The sequence below is a fragment of the Chenopodium album genome, chromosome 19 (genome assembly GCF_948465745.1).
Source record: "Chenopodium album chromosome 19, dcCheAlbu1.1, whole genome shotgun sequence".
Classification (NCBI taxonomy): domain Eukaryota; kingdom Viridiplantae; phylum Streptophyta; class Magnoliopsida; order Caryophyllales; family Amaranthaceae; genus Chenopodium; species Chenopodium album.
The window spans coordinates 19322245-19345254 of NC_137852.1; the positions used below are offsets into that span (position 1 = coordinate 19322245).

General features: G+C 37.7%; 1 protein-coding gene across 1 annotated transcript; it reads right to left on the reverse strand.

Annotated features, from left to right (window-relative positions):
* Window positions 1-5300: 5300 nt before the first annotated feature.
* LOC145594149 (uncharacterized) lies at window positions 5301-8074 on the reverse strand. Its single transcript, XM_081650485.1, has 3 exons — window positions 7006-8074; window positions 6096-6873; window positions 5301-5748 (listed from the first exon to the last, which is right to left on the reverse strand). The coding sequence occupies exons 1-3, from the start codon at window positions 8072-8074 to the stop codon at window positions 5301-5303; spliced, it is 2295 nt and encodes a 764-aa protein (XP_081506611.1).
* Between the last annotated feature and the right edge of the window lie 14936 nt (window positions 8075-23010).

The following is a 23010-nucleotide window of genomic DNA, read 5'->3' on the forward strand; positions in this document are numbered from 1 at the left end:
ATCGGATTTCCTCTTTGGGTCTTTAACACTTGGTCCAAAACGCCTCGGAATCTCAAGTATCGAGCCCTTAATGACAAGTTCGAAAACTCTAACCGACCTTGGGCTTCAACGAGTGGTCGTGCTCCTCCAATGCTCGTAGTCACTCCATAAAAATCCGGGAAAATGCTCCAAAAGTGCAATTTCCTACAAAACTCAACCAAAACTACGAAAACACTAGAAAACAGCAATTAGTAATAAAAGTGGGTCAAAAGAGCTAAAAACACTAATAATTATGACCAAGGGACGGGGGTAAATCACTATATAAAATAAACATATCAATATAAAAAAGGAAAATGATAAACATTACCCTTCTATGTATAAGAAGCTCAAAAAGGAAATATTGAGGAAAGATTAACATTAATTACACCTATCTACACATGATTTTATTATTAATTCCCAACTTAATTACATTTTGGGAAGTATATTTAATGCTTATACATAGATCTAAGGGTTGTATATATCATCACAAATGTTAAAAAAAACCCGATTTACAATAATGTATTGTATGGCGGCAACAAGGAAAGAAATTTGTTACTGCCAATTTCATTCACACGTGTGGCCAGTTGGCAAAATTAAAGACACACATTTTTATTTTTCTCTGTCTTCCTCTATTTTCTCTCTCTTACAATTTGATCTGATTTTTCTCCAGTTTTTTGCATTTTGATCTGATTTTCTACTTTTTCTTTCACTTGCGAATCTGTTTGTCGCTTAATTTAGGGTTGTTACTTAATTTTTGTGTATTTATGTTAGTTTTACAATTGCATTTTTTTTGAAAGAACGACAAAGGACGCAAGGGAGGAATTCGGGTCGGAGGAGTTTGGCGGATTTCGGTGTTGGGATTGATTTCGCCATTTAAGGAGAGAGAAAATGGAGGAAATTACTTGCTAATTATAGAAGAAAATTTTGATTTTGATACCCTGTTTTTGTGAAAAAAAAAGATCACTTTTGTGAAAAAAAGGGTAAATTTTGTGAAAATATAGGTCTTTTTTATAAATAAAAGGGGTCAATTTTTTAAATTAAATAAAAAAGGGGTCATTTTTTTTAAAAAAAAAGGGTCACTTTTGTGTAAATATGGGTCACTTTTGTAAAAAAAAAAAAGGGTCACTTTTATAAGAAAAAAGGGTCACTTTTGGTAAAATGTTCGATGTACAATAAAATTATTGTAAACCGGGTGCATGCAAAAGGTTTTGATATATCATTACCCTACAAAAAAAATTATCACATAGGATTTTTTTTTATATACTATATTTAAATTATGTTGCTATAGTTGAGCATTAGAAAACATGTTACTTCCTAAATTAATGGGAAAATTTTCAATTAATAAAGGAAGTATTCCAAATAATAAAGTTTGTCAATAGAGGGAGTATTATAAATTTAAAAGTGTGTAAAACTGTAAATGAATGAAAGTAAAGAGCTACGACGAAAGCCTACAATGGGTATTCTTAAAGCCTAAACAATTCGAACAGAGACCCCTTAAACAGTTCCTTATTCTGTTGCACTTTTCAAACCACCAAGACAATGCTATCTTTATCAATCTAACAACCAAACAATAATTTGTATACTTTATTTTTCTGGAGCTTATTTTAACGAAAACAGATTGTTTTTTTTCTAGAGTAGCATGTTGTTTCTCTGTAAATCCGCCAGTAATCATAAGTCAGGTGTGCAACTCGAGTCGGATCCAAATGTAGTCGGAGCTAAGCTCTGGTGAATTGGGTGGGCATCTTAAAAAAAAAAATACTACTAAGTAAATTACTCCCTTTTTATTGAAATAATTGGCATGTGTTTAGGCAGATCTCAACAAGGACATATGAGAATCTGCTAGGTTTGAGGGGTAATAACAATCATACTACCAAAAACATATAAAATAGCAGTAAAGCAATAATAAAGCAATAAGTAAGCAATGAATAAACGATAAATAAACAGAATAAGCTCTACTATGAAAAGAGTAAGTTTAGAGATACAGTACTGAATAAGGACTAGCCTCCTTCTTCAGTAGGGACGAAGCTCCGTAGATAAATGCAGAGTAATTCTATTATATTTAGAGTATATGTGCGTACATGAATGCTCAAAATGTCTAGTTTATGCTTATTTATACCTAGGGATCTCTAGGGTTTACAAAGATATTCGGAATATATTTAAAATGAGGAAGATCTTCTTGATTTATCTTCTTCCCTGTTCTGTAGGTGTATCTTTGGCAAGTATCTCTTTGATTGATATCCTTGATGCTGCTTTCCTTGTTTATTCTAATCAAGCCGTTTTGCTCATTTTGTTGATGTATTGCTTCTTGGACTGGTGCCCTAAATGTAATAGGTCGCATTACAATACGGGCCCAACAATTGCCCCTAATTTTTATTTCCAAGTATTTGGAAGTGAAAATTACTTAAAGAAAACTCTAGAGAATATTTCGAATTTCAGAAATTGTTCCAACGGTTAGCAAAATAAAAAGTGGAGGCAGTTTTAAGGCAACTTCCTCGATAACTGTGAAGGGCGGTTTATTTCCGTCTTTGGTATTTATTGGGTGTGCAGGCTATTGTCTAATCACTTCAATTGCTTTGCCCCAATTTCAATTTCATCAGGTATTTTCTCTCTCTTCTCTGTTTGCTCTGTTTTACACTTTGTACTTTTTCTTTGTTTTTTGCGATGGATGATCATGTGAGGGTGGTGTTTGCTGGGGTGGATGAGGGTGTAAAAAGGCCAAACTTGGTGGCGCAGAACGTTTTTCCTGTCAAGGATACCTATCCTTCCACCATTACGAAGGAGGAAGTTCAGAATATTGTTGCAATTGCGCGTTTTCCTGAGGGGTTGTGGTAAAAATTCCATCACCTAGGGAGAGGGCTGACTGGACTGCCCCTGGTTGGGTGTGCTTCTTTGAGTACCCCTTTGTAATTGGGCACACTTTTCCTTTTTCTGCTCTTGTTCGTCAATTCCTTTCTAGAGTTAGGGTTTCCCCTTGTCAATTGTTGCCCCAGACTTGGAGGGTGTTGAGAATTCTGGATTTGCTGAGTATAAAATTGGGCATAGAGCTTGATGTGAGGGATTTGTGTTACCCTTATACTATTAGGACCAGTGGTAAAGGTCGAGTTGGTCTTCGCCTGAAGGATGGTGTTGGTCCTTTGGTGACTGACTTGGAGAAGGCGTTTGACAAAAAGTGGTATCACAAGTTATTCTTTGTGAGGATTGATTCACTGGGTGATGATTGTGATTTTTTGATTGACACTGTTGAGGCTGAAGGTATTCTATTTTCTTATTCTTTTATGTTTTTCTTTCCCTCTTTGTTAATTTGGGCTTATTTGCTTGTTGGTTGCAGTCAGCAAATTGAAGCAGCGTTCTTAGTCTCAATCCCTGATAGACAAGTTGTACGAGTTGAGTGCAGACGAGAGATCTTTCATCAAGTTGACACAACCTGAAGCACTTATTCAAATTAAGTCTTTGGACGATTCTGATTCCGAGCAGAAAGCTGCCCCAACCATGTCTCAAGGTTTGTTTTCTTTCTTTCTTGTGTTTCGATGTTTTGCTGTTCTTATACTTTTGTGAATGTGTGGTTGATGTCAGTTTAGTTTGTGGTTTTTATTTTGAATTGGATGTATCATGTTTGAATATACTTGCATACAATTGTTAATCTTATTTGATTATTAGCGTCCTTGCTATATACATTTGATGTATTCCTTGTTGTGTGCATTTGTTGTGTTCCCTGTTGTATTACTTTTTGAACAAGCTATGTTCCTTGTTGATACATCAAGGTCACTGAGGTCTCATGATCTTCTTAGCACGTCTTCCATCCTGGGTCGTCTTAAGTCTCGTTCGTCACCCCAGACTTCTGAGTCTGTTCCTATCAAGATGGTTGCTCCCAAGAGTGTCCCTCCTCCGCCTCCGTCTCGTCCCAGTCTCAAGAGGAAATTGGAGATGCCCATTGATGTTGACGCTGCTGAATTTTCTTTTGACTCCCTTGCTCCGCATGTAGATACCCTGCTATTTCCTTCCTTCAAGGATCGCCAATCTTCGATGACTTTTGCTGACCTTTCACAAGAGGCGGCCGTACAGTCTTTCCAGGTATAGTATACTCCAAATTTTTTTTTAAATAAAATCGACCTTATTGAAATATGTTCCTTACACTTCATCTTTGCTGTGTAGAGTCTTCAGTCCTGCCTTGGTGTTTTAGGCAAAGTGTCAGAATTTTCTCGGGTGTGTGAGGCTATGAAGAAGGAACGTGATGCTCTGTCTGACAAATACTAGGCCGCTTCTGAGGCTTTGAAGGTTGAACGGACTAAGCACCGGGACTGTATTTCTGAGCGGGACGGGCGGAAGGGTACCCTGAAGGAAGCTGCTAATGAGGCCATTGATGCTGCTACGTACTACTACGGGAAGGCACGTCTTGAGATGATGGAGGAGTTCCAGCAAGGAAAGCATGAGGCTTGGGACTATGATGGTGATAAGGCTTCTTTTGAGAAGGCGTTTCCTGAAGGGACTGCTGCTCCTGGATCACTACTGCTGAGCTTTGCTGATGAGGAAGTGAATTCTCCTCACAATGAAGAGATTAAGGATGCCCCAGAGGTGATGAAGCCTCTTGCTGAAGATGTAGTTCCTGCTGACAACATGGGGGAGAATTAGTTTAGCTGGTGCTGTGTCACCTTTTTTTTTTTAAAAAAAATGTAAAACTTTGAATGCTGTTTCTGTGTACTGCCTTAGTGCAGTTTGGATAATTTGTTTTTATTTTGCGCTACACTTCTGTAGCTGGATGCTTTCTTTCATTTTGTTGCAACGCGACTAAGTATTTCTATCTTTCTTGCTGTGTGATTGTCTTTTCTGTATAGTGTGTTGTGATTGCAGCTGTATCACGAATGTATTACAGTTGTATTACAGTAGTGATGCTACTTACATGTGTTTGTATGTCTTGTAAGGATAGTAGGTATGTTCTTCTTAGGAATGACTTGTCTTTGTTCTGTAGTGAAGGGACTTGTTGCATTCTTGCTCAGTAATGTCAGTCGTGTTCCTTGCAAAACAGAAGAAGTTGAGGGGTGGTTGTGGGTTTCCCCAACGGCCCTCCGATGCCAAAGTCAGTACTCATAATGATCATAAAGTAAATTGACAAAAGATAGAGATAGATGAGTACCTTTCGTGCTGATTTTGGTTGTTGGAGATTTTTGTGTTTTTGTGTTTTCTGTTTTTTTGTATTTTTGCTTGTTTTCGTGTTTTTTTTGTGTTTTCTTTTTTTTTTGTATAAATTAAAAGGCAAAATAGAAATGACAACTGCGTACCTTTCTTCAGAAATGATATAACTTTAAATGTGCTGCGTTCCAGCTTCGCTGCACTTCTTTTCCTTCTGCATTCCTGAGTCTGTATGCTCCATTACCTACTACCTTCGTGATTTCATAGGGTCCTTCCCAGTTGGGTGCTAACTTTCCTGCATTGACTTCCCTGGTGTTTTCGTATACTTTTCTGAGGACCCAATCTCCTAGCTTGAAGACTTTAACTCTAACGTTCTTGTTGAAGGATCTTGCTACTTCCTGTTGATATGCTGCCATTCTTATTTGTGCATCTTCCCTAAGTTTCTCCACTGTGTCTAAATTGTGAATTAGTTCTGCTTGATTTCTTTCTTTTGTCATTAGCCCGTACCTTGCTGTAGGCACTCCTACCTCTGTTGGGATTACTGCTTCACATCCGTACACCAGTGAGAAAGGGGTATGACCTATAGCGCCTTTAGGAGTTGTCCTGTCTGCCCACAATATGTTGGGTAGTTCGTCTGCCCATTTTCCTTAAGCTCCTTCCAGCCTTTTCTTCATGTTGCCTATAAGGACTTTGTTGCTTGATTCTTCTTGTCCATTTGCTTGTGGGTATCTTGGTGTAGATGTGATAAGGGAGATGTTCCATTCCTTACAGAACTTGATGGTTTTGTTGCTGATGAATTGGGACCCATTGTCTGTAATGATCTCTGCTGGTACCCCGAATCTGCTTAGAATGTTCCTCTTTATAAATAAATGACGTGCTTATCCTTGATTTCCTTGTACCCTTCTGCTTCAATCCATTTGGAAAAGTAGTTTGTCATTGCTAAGAAGTACACTCTCTGTCCTGATGACGGTGGTAGCTTTACTATATCCATTCCCCACTTCATAAATGTCCACGGTGTCAATGTTGAGTGTAATTCCTCTAATGGCTTGTGTGTCAAGGGCGCATGTTTTTGGCATGCTAGGCACTTCTTGGCGAACTCAGCTGCATCTTTCCTTATACTGGGCCAATAGTATCCCATTCTAAGTGCTATGTTGGCTAGATTCCTTCCTCCGGAGTGATTTCCGCACTCTCCACTGTGTAGGGATTGTAAGACTTGCTGAGCTTCTTTTCTTTCCAGGCATCTTAAGAAACGTCCTGCTGCAGATCTCTTGAAGAGTACATTGCTGATTAGGCAGTACTTGGAGGCTTTCTGAGCGAATGCTTGAGCTGTTACTTTCCCTGTTGGTTTCGTGTTGCCCAGGAAGTATTCTTTCAGAGGTGTTATCCAACTGTTGTCTTCTTCTTCTGTAGGGCCTGTTTGAATTTCGTAGACACTCATGGTTGATTCCTTCTCTATGGCTGGTGAGAGTACATGTACTAGTGGGATTGCCCCAAATTCTTCTGGATTGATGTTTGACCCCAAATTTGCCAATGTGTCTGCTTCGGTGTTTAGGTTTTGGGGTACTTGTTCTATCTTGAATTCCTTGATGAGCTTCTTTGTGACTTCTAGGTAGGCAATCATTCTAGTGTCTTTTGCTGCATACTGCCCGTTGACTTGGTTTACCATGAGTAGAGAATCAGAAATTACTTCCAGGTGTTGTATCTTCATATCTCTTGCAACGGTTAGCCCTGTAATTAGTGCTTCATATTCAGCTTCATTATTGGTAGCCTTGAAGTTGCACCTTATTGCCTGTGCTATCTTGTCTCCTTGGGGTGATGTCAGTACTACTCCTAAGCCTACTCCTCGTATGTTTGCTGCACCATCTATATGGAGTGTCCATTTTTGTGTAGCTTTTGGTTCCTGTAGAGCTAGTACTTCCTTCTGTGCTTCTTCTTCAAGGGTAGGGCTGAAGTCTGCCACGAAGTCTGCCAAGGCTTGATATTTGACCGCCGTCCTGGGTTCGTACTGTATGTCGTACCTGCTTAGATGTAGGGCCCATTTCTCCATCCTTCCTAACATTTCTGATTTTCTCATGATAGCTCTGATGGGGTAGTTGGTTCGTACTTGTATGGAATGACTCTCGAAGTATGGACGTAACTTTACTGAAGCAGTGAACAAGGCTAAAATGATTTTCTCCAACGATGCATATCTTGTTTCCGCACTAAGTAGGGTCTTGCTGACGTAGTAGATTGGAAATTGTTCCTTCTCTTCTTCTCTTGTGAGAACTGCGCTGACCGTCCCTTCAGATACTGCAAGGTATAGCTGGAGTGGTTCTTCTTCTTTGGGCTTGGAGAGAATCAACGGGTTGGCTAGGTATTCTTTCAGCTTCTGGAATGCTTCATCGTGTTCTTGTTCCCACTTAAACTCCTTGTTCTTTTTTAGTACCTCGTAGAAAGCTCTGTTCTTTTCTAAAGACTTTGAAATGAACCTGTTCAATGCCGCGATTTTCCCTGTTAAGCTTTGTACATCCTTCTTGGATTTCGGCCGCTCTAGATCTAGGATGGCTTTGACTTGTTCCGGACTGGCTTCTATTCCTCTTTGCGTAACCATGTATCCCAAGAACTTTCCTAATTGTACTCCAAATGTGTACTTTGTGGGATTTAGCTTCATCCCGTATTGTTTCAGGATGACGAATGCTTCTCTAAGGTCTCTGACATGATCTTCTGCCTTCTTGGATTTAACTACCATATCGTCTATGTAGACTTCCATCGTGTTTCCAATTTGTTCTTCAAACATCTTGTTTACCAACCTTTGGTACGTTGCCCCTACATTCTTCAATCCGAAAGGCATCACCTTGTAGCAGTATATTCCTTGACTGGTAATGAAGGTTGTCTTCTCTTGATCGTCCTTATACATGAGGATCTGGTTGTAACCACTGTAGGCGTCCATAAAGGATAGCAGTTCGTGTCCTGCTGTGGCATCTACTATGGCATCGATATAAGGTAAAGGGAATGGGTCTTTTGGGCAAGCCTTGTTGATGTCTGTGAAGTGATAAGTCTATTTTATATATATTTTATTCCCCGTCCCACGGTCATATTTGTGCTTATTTGAGCTCTACGGAGCTAATTTTATTACTAATATTCGCTTTCTAGTGTTTTTGTAGAATTGGTATTATTTTGTAGGAATTTGCAGATTTATGACAATTCCCGAGCTTATTAAGCCACTACAATATTATTGGAGTTTGATCGTATTTTATGACTGTATATATGAACCTCAAGGCCTAACTAAATTAATTTAGTTTGGTGATTAAGAGCTCGATTATTAAAGAGGTCCAAGTTCTTAGAAGCTAATCAATCAAGTTAAGAGTTGGGCTCAAGGAAAACGGAAACCCGATCACAAGATATCAGTTGCTGGGCTGCTAGGCGTGATAAGCGGGCCCGATCGAGTGGATCAAAGTCCAATCGGGTGAGCTTGTATCTGGGCCGTTAGGATGCACTTCAATTTCGTTGGGCAGTTGCTTTGTTTCTTCCATTTTATTGGATTTGGGTTTGTTGTTTTTAAAACCAAGTAGGCTTATTAGTTGTCTTTAGTTAGGATTATGACTCCTAGCTAGGTGAGGCGGTTACTTTGCCTATTTATGTTAACTTTTAGTGAGGTTTTTAGGAGAAAAACTCTTCACGTAGGATTTTCGGTAGTTTAGATTTATTAATTAGTTTTAGTTTTAGTTTTGTTTTTATTAGTTTTAGTTTACTTCTTTCTCTCTCTAACTTTTCTCTCTCTCTCTCTCTCTTAATTAAACTCTTAGTATTATTTTCTCTCTTGTTTCTCTCTCTACAACTCTTGGTTTAATTTCAGTTATTTATTTTCTTTCTTCTATCATGTCTTCTATTATTGCTTTGATTAGTTTAGATTTAATTATGCTTGAGTAGTTCTCTTTCTAGGGTTTGTGGGGATCCATGAATAATATGAAGGGGTAATTTATTGTTGTTAATTATCAATGCTTAATTGATTTCCTATTGATTGATTTAATGCTCTGTGACTAGATTAGGCCTGATCTTTTATGCATGAGTTTGACAATATTAATTCGAGATTCGAGAGATGAGAATTGATGTTTTGGTCTAGTTTCAATAGGCAGGTTAATTTATAAATGGTTAAGTCGAGATTCGAGAGATGAGATTTAATACCGGTAGATTAATTCTGTGATTGTAATACGTAGCGAAAGCCCTTTATAATCTGGTTAATTGATGCATTGATGATTGATTATTATGTTTTACCCTGGAGTATTATTTATTGGTAAACCTATGCCCTAGGTATTTAATTCATTGATTTTTCTCTATCCTTTATTCTCCCTACTTATATTCTTCGTAGTATAGACTTTTATTCACAAAAATATTGGTTACTTTAATAATTTAGATTATAATAATTAATTAGGAGTAGAAAGACTTGTTTCCCTGTGGATTCGACCCTACTTCCCTATCTGCATAAGCTAGTGGACTTAGGTAATTATTTTTGATTAGGTGATACGACTTTAGCCTGTCATGAAGTCTATGCAGATCCGCCATTTCCCATTCTTCTTTCTTACTACCACCACGTTGGCAAGCCCTTCTGGGTACTTTACTTCTCTGATTTTTCCAGTCTTCAGTAGGTTTTGAATTTCTTCGTTGATGATCTTGTTCCTTTCTGGCGCGAATTTTCTTGTTTTTTGCTTCACTGGTGTATGCATTGGGTCTACGTTTAACTTGTGGGTGATAACTTCTGGGGAAATGCCTTTCATGTCTTCATGGGTCCAAGCAAACACATCTTTCTCTTCTTCCAGAAAGTCGTAAATTTGTTGTCTGAGTTCCGCTTTCAGCTCTGATCCTATTCTAACTTTCTGATCTGGATGTAGGGGGTTCAGCTGGACTTCTGTAGCTTCTTGCTCTTCAGATATACTCAACTTCTCTTGGCCCAGCTGACCCTCTGATTGCTATGCTTCTTTTCTGCAGATGTTGCTTTCAGTGCTATCTAGTAACATTCTTTGGCTTCCCTAGGATCTTCCCTGATTTCTTGAATTCCCCATCTAGTAGGAAACTTTATGACCTGATGGTACGTAGAAGGGATGGCTTTCATTTCGTGTATCCAGGGTCTTCCCAGAATCATGTTGTATGATGATAGGGTGTCGATCACTAAAAATTTGACTTGCAGGTTGATCCCTTTTGCATACGTTGCCAATGTAATCTCTCCACTTGTCTTCTTGGTTTCCCCCCAAAATCCTACTAGCATTGTTGATTTGTTGACGATATTCTTCTCATCTATGTTCATGTGCTTCAAGGTGTCTAGCATGATGATATTTGCAGAGCTTCCATTATCAACTAGGATTCGCTTAATCATGCAGTTTCCAACTGGGAGTGAGATCACTAGGCCGTCATGATGACCTTCTACTGCATCGCTTTCTTCAAACATGATAGGGATGTCTATCTTTGACTTCTCCCTCTTGTTTGGTTGCTCTTTGTTGCTTTCTTTTGTGTGCCGCTTCGCTGCTGAATATGTTAGACCGCATACTTCTGACCCTCCTGATATGAAACAGATGGTTTTGACAATTGGCAGTGGGGGTGGAGGACCTCCTTGCTTAGATTCTCTTTCCTTCCCTGAAGGTTTAGATCTATCTGACAAGAGTTCTTTGAGGTAGCCTTTCTTTAACAAGTATGCAACTTCCTTTCTAAGCGCGACACATTCGTCAATAGTGTGACCAATATCTGAATGGAAATCACACCATGTGGATGGATCCTTCTTCTCCCCAGGCCTATCACTTCTTCTAGGCCATTGAACATTATCCCCCATCTTGTTTAAGGTCCTTATTACTCCTGCAGGATTGACATTGAAGCAATACTCGTGCAACTTGGGTGGGAGCTCAGGATCTTCTCTCCAATCAGAAAAACTCTCCTTCGACAGCATTGACTGATCCTTCATCAAAGAGGGAACGCTGATACGACTTGAATCGATGATCTCTCCTGGGGAAGTTGTTGTTCCTTCTTGACGGACGATCTTCATCCTTTCTGAGCTCTGGAGTCTTTCTTGCATATACATCTTCTTCGAATCTGACTTGAGCCATTGCTTTAGCTTGTACATCTTCAAAGGTTGTGCATGGATATTTGGTTAATTCCTTGTAGAGCTCACTGTGATCTAGCAATCCTCTCCTGAACGCTTCAATGGTTGTAGGAGCATCGCACTTGTGTATTCCAATCTTTTCCTTGTTGAACCTGTTAAGGTAATCCCTCAAGGATTCACCGTTTCTTTGCACAACACGGTATAAATCCGATGATTGTTTCTCTATTTTCCTGCTGCTGGCGAACTGGACCTTGAATAGGTTTACCATTCCTGCAAAAGATCGAATTGTCCCATTATCTAAATTAATGAACCAAGTTAAAGCTGGACCTGATAATGTGGCTCCAAAGCCTTTGCACATGATGGCCTCCCTGATGTCTCTAGGGATTGAGCTGGTTATCATCTTCTGCTTGTAAAGGGATACATGCTCATTAGGGTCTGTTGTTCCATCATACATGGCCATGCTGGGTGTGCTGAACCTCTTTGGCACCTCTACCATGGCGATCTCTTCTGAGAAAGGAGACTCTATATAGCCATGTGATGCTTCTTCCTCCATGGGCTTTGGCATTCCAGGGATCTTGGCGATCTTGGCTTTGATTGCTTTGAGGTACTCTTTGACTACCTTCTCTATCTTTCCCTCCTCAGATCCTTCTTGACCATTCTGCTTAGGGGTTCATGCATTCAAAGATTCCAGATCTAGGGGTGCTTCCCTAGTGTTAGATCCTTTTTTCCTGTTAGGGGTATGAAAGACACCTGACATATCAAGCTGCATGGCTATACTTTCGGTGTTTTTTCTGGTATTAATGGTTTTGGAAGCGACTGATTGTATTTGGCTATGGAGGGCTTCATTTTGCTTGGTGAGATTGGTAAGCTTGGCTTCAGTTTGGACTTTTTGGGCCAACAGTGTTTCAATTTGGCTTTTTTGTTGGTTTAAGGTTTGACGGAATGCGTTCATTCCCTCATTGATTTCGGCTATGGTAAAGGGTACTTGGTGCCCAGACATGGTGTCTGTATTGATTTTTTGGCGAATTGTTAGGTTAATTGATCATTAGCCCCACGGTGGGCGCCAAATTGTTTAGGCAGATCTCATCAAGGACATATGAGAATCTGCTAGGTTTGAGGGGTAATAACAATCATACTACAAAAAGCATATAAAATAGCAGTAAAGCAATAATAAAGCAATAAGTAAGCAATGAATAAACGATAAATAAACAGAATAAGCTCTACTATGAAAAGAGTAAGTTTAGAGATACAGTACTGAATAAGGACTAGCCTCCTTCTTCAGTAGGGACGAAGCTCCGTAGATAAATGCAGAGTAATTCTATTATATTTAGAGTATATGTGCGTACATGAATGCTCAAAATGTCTAGTTTATGCTTATTTATACCTAGGGATCTCTAGGGTTTACAAAGATTTTCGGAATATATTTAAAATGAGGAAGATTTTCTTGATTTATCGTCTTCCCTGTTTTGTAGTTGTATCTTTGGCAAGTATCTCTTTGATTGATATCCTTGATGCTGCTTTCCTTGTTTATTCTAATCAAGCCGTTTTGCTCATTTTGTTGATGTATTGCTTCTTGGACTGGTGCCCTAAATGTAATGGGTCGCATTACAATACGGGCCCAACAGCATGCTACTTTGAATGTATTGTTTAAGAAAAAAAAAAGGTTGGATACATTAATTAAGTTGTTTAATGTAAGTTACAAGTATATAGTTAGTGACTTTATGTTTATATTATAAGGCAAAAGCTAACAAGTGTTCCAGGGGCGTTAGATAAGAAAACTAAAATTATAAATATTAAGGCCCCGTTCTCTTCACCTTATTTTTGCTGAACTAAAATTATTTTTACTGAATTAAAATTATTTTTGTTGAGCTTAAATTATTTTTACTGAACTAAAATTATTTTTGCTGAACTAAAATTATTTTTACTGATTTTCTATTATATTTCTTCTTTAAAGATATTGAATTTTACTGAGTTGAACTTATTTTTACTGAACTGAAATTAATTTTACCGAACTGAACTTATTTTTACTGAACTAAAATTATTTTTATTGAACTGAAATTATTTTTACTTAGTATTATTTTTATAAGGTGAAGTGACCAGGGCCTAACTTGAAATAAACATTAATTACACAAATCTAGAGGACATATGACACCTCGGGGCGCTCGTTAACAAGATCCATATTATAAAAAAGAGGACATATGACTGTGAGATAGAGTGGAAAAAGGTTGTGAGTCAAAGTGAGTATGTATGTTGAATATGGTTTAATAATGATAGTCCTTGCCATCAATAACATAATACCAAAATAGACACCAAAAATGACACGTGTCATTTTCTGATGTTGTTCCCTTCAAAACTCCTTTTATTTTTGGAAAAAATTGTATAATACAACTATAATAGTATTCCAAATCTTATATATTATCTTCACATAATTTTTATTTTTTTAATTTTGTGTTCTTAATTCTTCCATACACATTTGCTTAAAATATTATACTAACTCTTTTTTAATTATAGAAAAAGTGGGTCACTGGTTCAGGTAACGCATAGGCATCTTTTAGCCGGAGTATTATTGAATTTTAATTTCGCCGTAAAAGTAATAATAAAATTGATTAATATAATTGATATTAAAGAAATTACTTTAAAACATCACTTTATTTATTTTTTATTTTTTTATTTCAAATACCTCCTCTAAAATTTTGTTTCTTAGACTAATGGTGTTCTACATATGATTATATGATAAATGTTCAACTGTATTATACGTCTAAATATAGGAAAATGTGAATTATTAATCAATTTTGTTTTTTTTATTATGTAATTAAATAAATTTATATCTTAGTAAATACAAAAAAAAAATTATTTTATGCTAAAACATATGATTGAGATGATAAATTTATTATATTCGACATTATAAATAAGATCCATAGTAAAAGACACATCAGACATAGTGACAAGTGACATCTTCTTGTGTGTATCCTTTTTTTTCGATAAATATTTATCATCTACAAATGAACTTCTAAGACAATACACAAAAAATAATTAAGCTACAACTATTGGATTGGATAGCTTCAAACACATTTTTATATAATATAAGAAAGAGCGACGATATCATGTAGTGCTTTAATTCATAAACAAAATATGCATTATATATTAATAATAAATTCTTTTTTAAGAAGATTTCTGAGAGGGACTAAAGTAGATAGCTACGTCAAGAATTTCTACTAGGTGAGATCAGTTGTCTAATTGTTGATTATAATTGCCTTTAATGATCCATGTAGTATTTGTTAATGCCAAAAATTGTCAAGGAACGACCTTTGGTTGAGATACCAATAACTAGATCAAAAGGGGGGTTACCAAATGTAAACAATAGAAATAGAAAGAATAAAGACACAATATGGTGACGCGGAAAACCCCAATGAAGGTGGGTAAAAACCGCGGGTGGCTACTTGTCCACCAATTTACTATGATACGGGCGTTATAGCCATTATTTATACTAATAATTCGGGCGTCTAAGGCCATGGATATGATGGAAAACATAAGAACAGGAGATAAAGTATACATTAAAACTATTGAGAAGATATATGAAGATTTAGTTGATCATTGCAGCTTGTAGAACAATCGGAATAGAAATGGCGTCATGCAGACCGTCGAACGGAGCCTCGTAATGTAGCTTTTGATGATGTATCTTGTTGTGTATTCTTATGTGGTGATTTATGCTTGGAATATGGCGTGTATGATCTGCCTTAATGGCTGGTCGTTGCTCCCCTTTTATAGGCCTTTAAGTGGTAAAAAATCGGTTGAGGAAGATAGGGGTGACTTCCTTGATTCTAGGAAGTAGTTGGGTGACTTCAAGGCTTGGTCATATGATGAATGTAGACTTGTTTAGGCTTTATATTCATTGTAACAACCTTCTTTGAGTGGTTAAAGGCTGCCAGAAATTCTCTCCTTGATTATAGGATCCACTAGTAACAACATTGACTTGTTCCGCAGCTTTCTGGCGTCGCACTACGTGACACGTCATGGTTGGACGTCGGGCGTCAGCGTCAGTTTCATCTTCAGACGTCGCATGACTGAAGGACGTCGGAGGCCATTGGAGGTTGACGGAGGTCATTAAAGGCCGTTAGACTTCGTTGTAGTTGTCGGGCGTCGAGTATTGACGTCCGTCATTAAGGTGCGTCATTGACATTAGCTATTGCTTGGAAATGGACATTAGTTTCCTTGGAATTCCCCATCTTATTCAATCTTGAACACCAAGACTCGTCTAACATACAACCGTCTTGGTCATAGGACAACACTTAGGCCTTTACTTTGTGTCGTGAGAATTTCGCCCATAACAATAGCCCCCATTTTCTTAGTTGAAGCACGCCGTAAACTAAGAAAATAAACTTTGCACATGATGTTACATTCATATTGGTCCTAACATTGTTCAATGGAAACACTGGTTTGTAAGTTGTCATACTTTTGTCTTTACATGCGTTGTTGATATTGAGAGACTTGTGATCTCGTCTTTTCTTGAGACAACATGACTTGGTGTCAAAATAACCTGATTGCAACACTTATTGGTGATAAAGCCACTCGAAGAAAAATAAGTTTAATAATCATTGATAGCGACATAACCATGTAAAATGATAAACATATGATATAGTTAGGTGTCAAGACCATTTATGTTGTTGTCAAATAATGTTAGACAACATAAACACATAAGACACTGTAAAGTGATATCGGGCGACATGGCCATATAAGAAATGATATATGGCGATAAAGCCATACTGGCGACTAGGCCATATCGAGTGTCATCGAAAGATGTCGGGCGACTAGGCCTCTTAATGATAAACTGGCGTCAAGGCCACTGGCGTCTGAGGCCATTTGTGAATCTAGCGTCAAGGCCACTAGCGTTATAGCAATTTATGAATCTGGTGTCAAGGCCACTGGCGTTATAGCCGTTTATGAACCTGGCGTCTAGGGCCATTTATGAATCTGGCGCCAAGGCCACTGGCATCTAGGGCCATTTATGAATCTGGCGTCAAGGCCACTGGCGTCTAAGGCCACTTGAATAGCAAAGAGAAAACATTTGGCAACAAGGCTAATAAGATGTCAAAGCATAGTGTTTCAATGCTAAGATCATTAAAGAAGGATATTAATTAAGTAAATATCACATATTAGTGTAATTACTTAATTAAGACGTGATACAAGCGTCGTATGCTTCATGATTTCTTATGTATGTTCTTATGTATGCGAATGTTAAATGTATGCACTATTCAAATCGTATCGATCGTCGTCACGCGTAAGTAATTTGTATGTGTATATAACTATACATGCGTCATGAATTTTAGAAAATATAACAATGATGAGCAATAAATTGTAACTTAAGAGATAACATCATGACTTTCGAATTAAACTTCTGCTTTAGCCATCTAAGACATGAGTCATATGCATAACTAATCGACATGAATCACATGCTATATACTTAGGTTGATATCATGATATCAATAGTACATGAAATGCATCAACTAAGTCATGAAAATCATACCATTGAATATTGTCATCTTGTATCTAACGTTTAGAGTCAATTACCTTCGTTGCCAATCGAGTGTCATCGAGCAATTGTCACTAGAACTTGATGTTATATTCGTGTATCATGGTGTCAAGACGGTGATCATCGTGGTAATGTCAACAGCAGTGCTTTGGAAAGCATATGCAACAACACATGTAATGACAAAGAAACATATGAATTCATTAGATCACAAGTGACATGGGTTACGTGCAAGATAAATCATATGAAAATAAAGCAAAGTAACTAGATAGATATTGCCTGTGGGTTGTATTGAACATGCATGCCACGAATGATATTTATGTGGCATTAGATCTTCTATTGAAGAGGTAACTTGCACTCGTGTTACTTTCATCACTCGACTGTTCATCATCGTCGGAATCTGATGACGTTACTTGACTTACCGACGTGTCTTAGCTTGATGTCACGTCTCAACTCACTGTCACGCATCGGGATCTGATGACGCGGCTCAACTTACTGACGCGCGTCGGGATCTGATGACGCGTCTCGACTTGAGTCGGATCTGATGACGCGTCTCACCTCGCTGTCGCGCGTCGGATTTGATAACGCGTCTCGACTTATTGTCGTGCGTCAGAATCTGCCAACATCAATTATTAAGATTTGTTGCCTGCTTATACATCGTTCGAATGTTGATAGTCAGTTCACCATTGGAAAACACGACTTGTTTCTAATGATCTATAAAGCAGTACCATAACCGTTAGTATGGTTAAGCTTAAATATGTTAACATGAGTCCATATTAAAGTAATAATCACTTTGTCATATGCATGGGAAAGCTTGTTTCAACCAATAGAGAAATTAATGGTAATGAACGAACGAGTGTAAGGCATGCTTTTTCTCAAACGGTGGATATATGAAAATGATAAGGAGTATCAAATCACAAAGAGTTGTATGACATACCTTAATAACACTCACCAATGTTAAACTTTAATTTATTGCTTACATGACTATATTCAAATTTACTTACAATCATGGTATCATGTTCAATTGTAAGGGTACTAGCCCCCAACTACTGTTGTTGCAACATGTGGCTTAAGTTTCTTGTAATTGTCTCCATTAGGTTTGTTCTGGATGTCTTTAGGACAATCCTGTGCCAAACTCACAATAATTCAAACGTTAATAGATAATGGACATAGCGTATGCTGACAACTTAGTCATAGTCATATACTGACAACTTAGTCATAGTCGAAGTTTCCGTCTCTTCGACTTTGATGTCAAATCACCATGTTGCTATTATATACTTTTGTTACCATCAACCCTATGACATGTGTCGCATGTGTGGTCCTACACACATTGCAAAAACATAACAATATTAGGAAAAATTTACTTTGAGACTTAGGAGTTTACCTCTCATGCACTATGCATGATGTTGTGTAACTTATCGTTTTTGGCATGATCATTGAGTGTGTTTAGTATCACCACTATCTTGGTGATGATTAACTTAAGGTCGTCAAAATTTGGTCCTTATGATCTTTGATCCTGTCACTTTATTTTATCTCAAAAACACTAGACATAGAGGTTAGTCATTACAAACATTGAGAAATTCGTAGGATAGCAATATGATACTAAACTAGCATCATGAACCAAGATTAACATAAAATATAATAATGTTGAATTCAAGGATGTCAAAATAAGTAAAAGATGGCTTATTGATCACTTTCAAGGGGGCAATAATGTCGTTGATGTCTGACGTCATAGTCGAAGTCGTTGCAGCGACAGATTGAAGACAGCATCTGCATGAAACTTTCTAAAGGCGTAACTTTTAGCTCCGAACTCCAGATTGAGTGATTCTTGAGCCTAAATTCATTAAAATTTCAAGATCTACAATTTTTCAGTTGCAAAAGAGGGCTAAAAACGAATGCAGAGTCATGAAAATGTAAGTAGACAGAAACAGACCGAAAATGGCTAATATTAGAATAATGGTAGTGTGGTGTAGCACTACGACTATAGGCTTTTGTGTTTAGAGAATATTTTGTGGAAATGTGTTTGGCTATAGAAATGGAATCTAGTTATCTTCCCCACAGACGGTGCCAAATTGTTAATGCCGAAAATCGTCAAGGAACGACCTTTGGTTGGGATACCAATAACTAGATCAAAAGGGGGGTTACGAAATGTAAACAATAGAAATATAAAGAATAAAGACACAATATGGTGACGCGGAAAACCCCAATGAAGGTGGGTAAAAACCGCGGGTGGATACTTGTCCACCAATTTACTATGATACGGGCGTTATAGCCATTATTGATACTAATAATTCGAGCGTCTAAGGCCATGGATATGAAGGTAAACATAAGAACAGGAAATAAAGTATACATTAAAACTATTGAGAAGATATATGAAGATTTAGTTGATCATTGCAGCTTGTAGAACAATCAGGATAGAAATGTCGTCATGCAGACCGTCGAACAGAGCCTCGTAATGTAGCTTTTGATGATGTATCTTGTAGTGTATTCTTATGTGGTGTTTTATGCTTGGAATATGGCGTGTATGATCTGCCTTAATGGCTGGTCGTTGCTCCCCTTTTATAGGCCTTTAAGTGGTAGAAAATCGGTTGAGGAAGATAGGAGTGACTTCCTTGATTCTAGGATGAAGTTGGGTGACTTCAAGGCTTGGTCATATGATGAATGTAGACTTGTTTAGGCTTTATATTCATTGTAACAACCTTCTTTGAGTGGTTAAAGGTTGCCAGAAATTCTCTCCTTGATTATAGGATCCACTAGTAACAACTTTGACTTGTTCCACAACTTTCTGGCGTCGCACTACATGACGCGTCATGGTTGGACGTCGGGCGTCATCGTCAGTGTCATCTTCAGACGTTGCATGACTGAAGGACGTCGAAGGCCATTGGAGGTCGACGGAGGTCACTAAAGGCCGTTAGACTTCGTTGTAGTTGTCGGGCGTCGAGTATTGACGTCCGTCATTAAGGTGCGTCATTGACATTAGCTATTGCTTGGAAATGGACATTAGTTTCCTTGGCATTCCCCATCTTATTTAACCTTGAACACCAAGACTCGTCTAACATACGGTCGTCTTAGTCATAGGACAACAGTATTTATTTCCATTGAAATTGTTTTACTACTATATATATAAAGGTGAGATATTAGTTTTTTTTTAATGATTAAATTCTATTTGCTTGAATTCGAAAGCATTGTTGTACATCTTGAAACACATTAGCTTCTTTTATCATCTAGCTCCTATGACTCGCATGATTTTACACTTACATCATGCTTGGATTGAGGGAGATGTAAGTAATAAAAGTCAAATTAAGAAAAATGAAAGTGAAGTTAGGAAAGGAGGAGATAGTGATAGTGTGATTGTAAGGTAAATTATGTAGTTATGGTGTGGTATGAGGTGAAAAAAAGGAAATAATACCCTCATTTTGGGGTTAATAGTTACACTAGGGGGAGAGGTTGGGTAACTATTACCTTCATTTTGAGGGTTCCAACTCTCTCTTTTCCTCATGGCACAACTATCATATCTCATTTGTAAACACCTTGTCTTCTACAACACCTCTAATTACTTATAATTTTTCAGGTTTGACTTTTAGTATCCCCTTAATATAATACCCCCAATTCAAGTATGCCCTTAGTCCAAAATTCGTCTAAATTATTTTATATGTAAACATCGCAACAATATACAAGTAAATAAAAATATTATTTTATATGCAAACATCGCAACAATATACAAGTAAATAAAATTCATTCTCAGCCTATACATTGTATTTTATTTGGGACAACAGCTAATCATTCAAAATTACAACTTCAGTTTGGGAAGCTATTTTATGTGCTCTATGCGCAGGACTACAATCCAACTTAAGAATACACACTTGGCAAAGTGTAAGGATTTGGTAAAAATTGGAGAAGAAACATCAACTTCAGTTTGGGAAGCTATTTTATACGAAGAATCGGTGAGGAAAACAGTTGCCATCGAATTTATGAACAAAGAGGGAGAAGGAAGATGATTTTTTAGAGGATTTAATGAAGAAAATGAATGAGGGAAGGGTTTGGTTGAGTTGAATTGAATAGTAAGAGGGTGAAATCGAGAGAAAATAAGAAAAAAAAAAGAGGAAGGAAATATGTTAGAGGGACTATTGACGAAAAAGCCACCTGGTTTTTGAAAAGGGTGGGAATCTGAGTAATTTTTTAATGGGTTGTTTTACATTATAACTCTCTAACTTTCCATTTTCTATGATGTGCCCCCCTTTTTGAGAAATCTACACTGTAACCTCAAAATACACTTAGATTTTATATGGTAAGATTCGATTTTATATTTTCGTAAATTCTAAATCTTCTGCGAACGCATCTCTAGAGGTTGCGCTGAGTGTCGCACGTAACTGAATTAGTTGCGCATGCCTGCCTAGCGTGACTTATTGAGATGCGTGCAGCTTTTTCTGCGGCAACATTAAAATTTAACCTAGGCGCTTCTAAATCCATCATTATTGGGTTTTAAGCACATGCTTAAGCCTAATTATTATGATCGGCTTTAGTTAATTGCACCTTGTTCACACTTGTTATTGGATTAGGTTAGTCTTTTTGTGTCTTTGCGGTTTAACTAGTTATCCATAAGCATTCTTTACTTCGATCTAACACGAAGATGGTTTTATTTATCATCATCGCACTTCCTGTCGGGACAGGAAGCCAAAAGTAGATGTCTATAGTTAGCCCCCACTTTGAACGAGTCTAGAATAGACGAGGATCAAAGTAGTCAAGGAATTAAATCCGAGACTTGTTCTGCAAAGTTCTCAAAGAGTAGAGAATCTTTCAGAAATGGTAAGGATGTCGAAACGATCCTTGGCTCTCTAAGTGTTAAAAACAGGTAGCTATTAAGGCTAGAAAAAAGTTATTTCTAGTCTTAACATGCTAAAGAATCTAGATTGATCCTTTGCTTTTATAGAACACTTTTACAAGTAAAGGTGTTCTTGGTGATGTCAAATCATGAGAAGAGATCGGTTTAAAAAAGGAAAAAAGGGGATGATTTTCTCTCAATCATGTCATCGTTGGTCTAAACTCCCTCGATATGTCATTGAAACTTTAGCCTAAATTTCACAAAGTAAAAAGATGAAAAAGGTGTTTCGGCTTTCGCGGCCTAAACGTTTCAACTTTCGCAGTCGGAATAAAGTTCTGGACAATTCGCTTGTCAAAACGCAATACTCGATGTCCACAAGATAGAAATACATGTCTCAAGACTAGAGGCACGTGAGAGAGAAGAAAGTCAACAACTCTCTCAGCAGTTTTGTGCAAAAGATGAGTACATATGTCTCAGGACTGGGGGCACGTGACTACATAGGTGCGACATCGTCTCGTCGCTCTTTATACAGGGGGTGGACGGACACCCTAACTGTCCGGTAAGCTAGTAAGCTCACTAACTACCGTATTTGCTTCCAATCAAGAAGTGTTTATTCCTGATGGTTCGGCGCGCCTATCGACTCATGAGCTAACGCCTTAAGTAATCCTCTACCTTTTAGTTCCAAGAATTAGATCTCGCAAAGCTTGGGCTAAAGTGAAATTTTACGCAACAACTACGCCATACAATTTTGTGTTGTACAATACGCCTTGCATTTTTACGCTACATGATAAGGCCTTCCTTTCTGCTTTGGATGTGAAAAAAAAGAAGAAAAGTCGGACATTTATAACGTTAGTACAGTAAAATGACAAACCTGTCTTTGGGAGCTTTTACGTAAAGCACCACTACGGAACGTCTTAAGACACTTTTACGAAAAACGTTCAAAACGTATGCTTAGGAAGGCACAAAGCACGGTGCGCATGCATAAATGATGCAAAAAATTATCAAAGAAGAAAAAAAAACTACAAAATGCAAAGCAATCTGATAATAAGAAAAAATCGTTAAAAAATGATCAAATGGATCAAAATCTGGATATCGGTCATTTTAGTGACCATTATCCACGCGCAACTCAGTAGGTCATGCTGGAGAGGCGCGCGCATCATTCGGATTTGCGCGCGACACATATTTTAGCAAAAAAGAAATCGCTAAATGCAATTTTCGTTTTGCATTCTCTCTTCTCCCTCTTCACCATTTTTGACCCTTGCTCTATCTAGAAAGCTTGAATTTTTGCGTTTTTCAAAGCCAAGGGAAGCTGATCTCGCTCTTAATTCACATTTGCCGCAATCCAATGTAAGTTTTTTACTTGGTTTCATTCGCTTTGGCTGGCATTGAGCGTTTTTCGAATTGTTAAAACCCCAGATTTTGAATTTGGAGGTTTTTAATTCGGTCCAT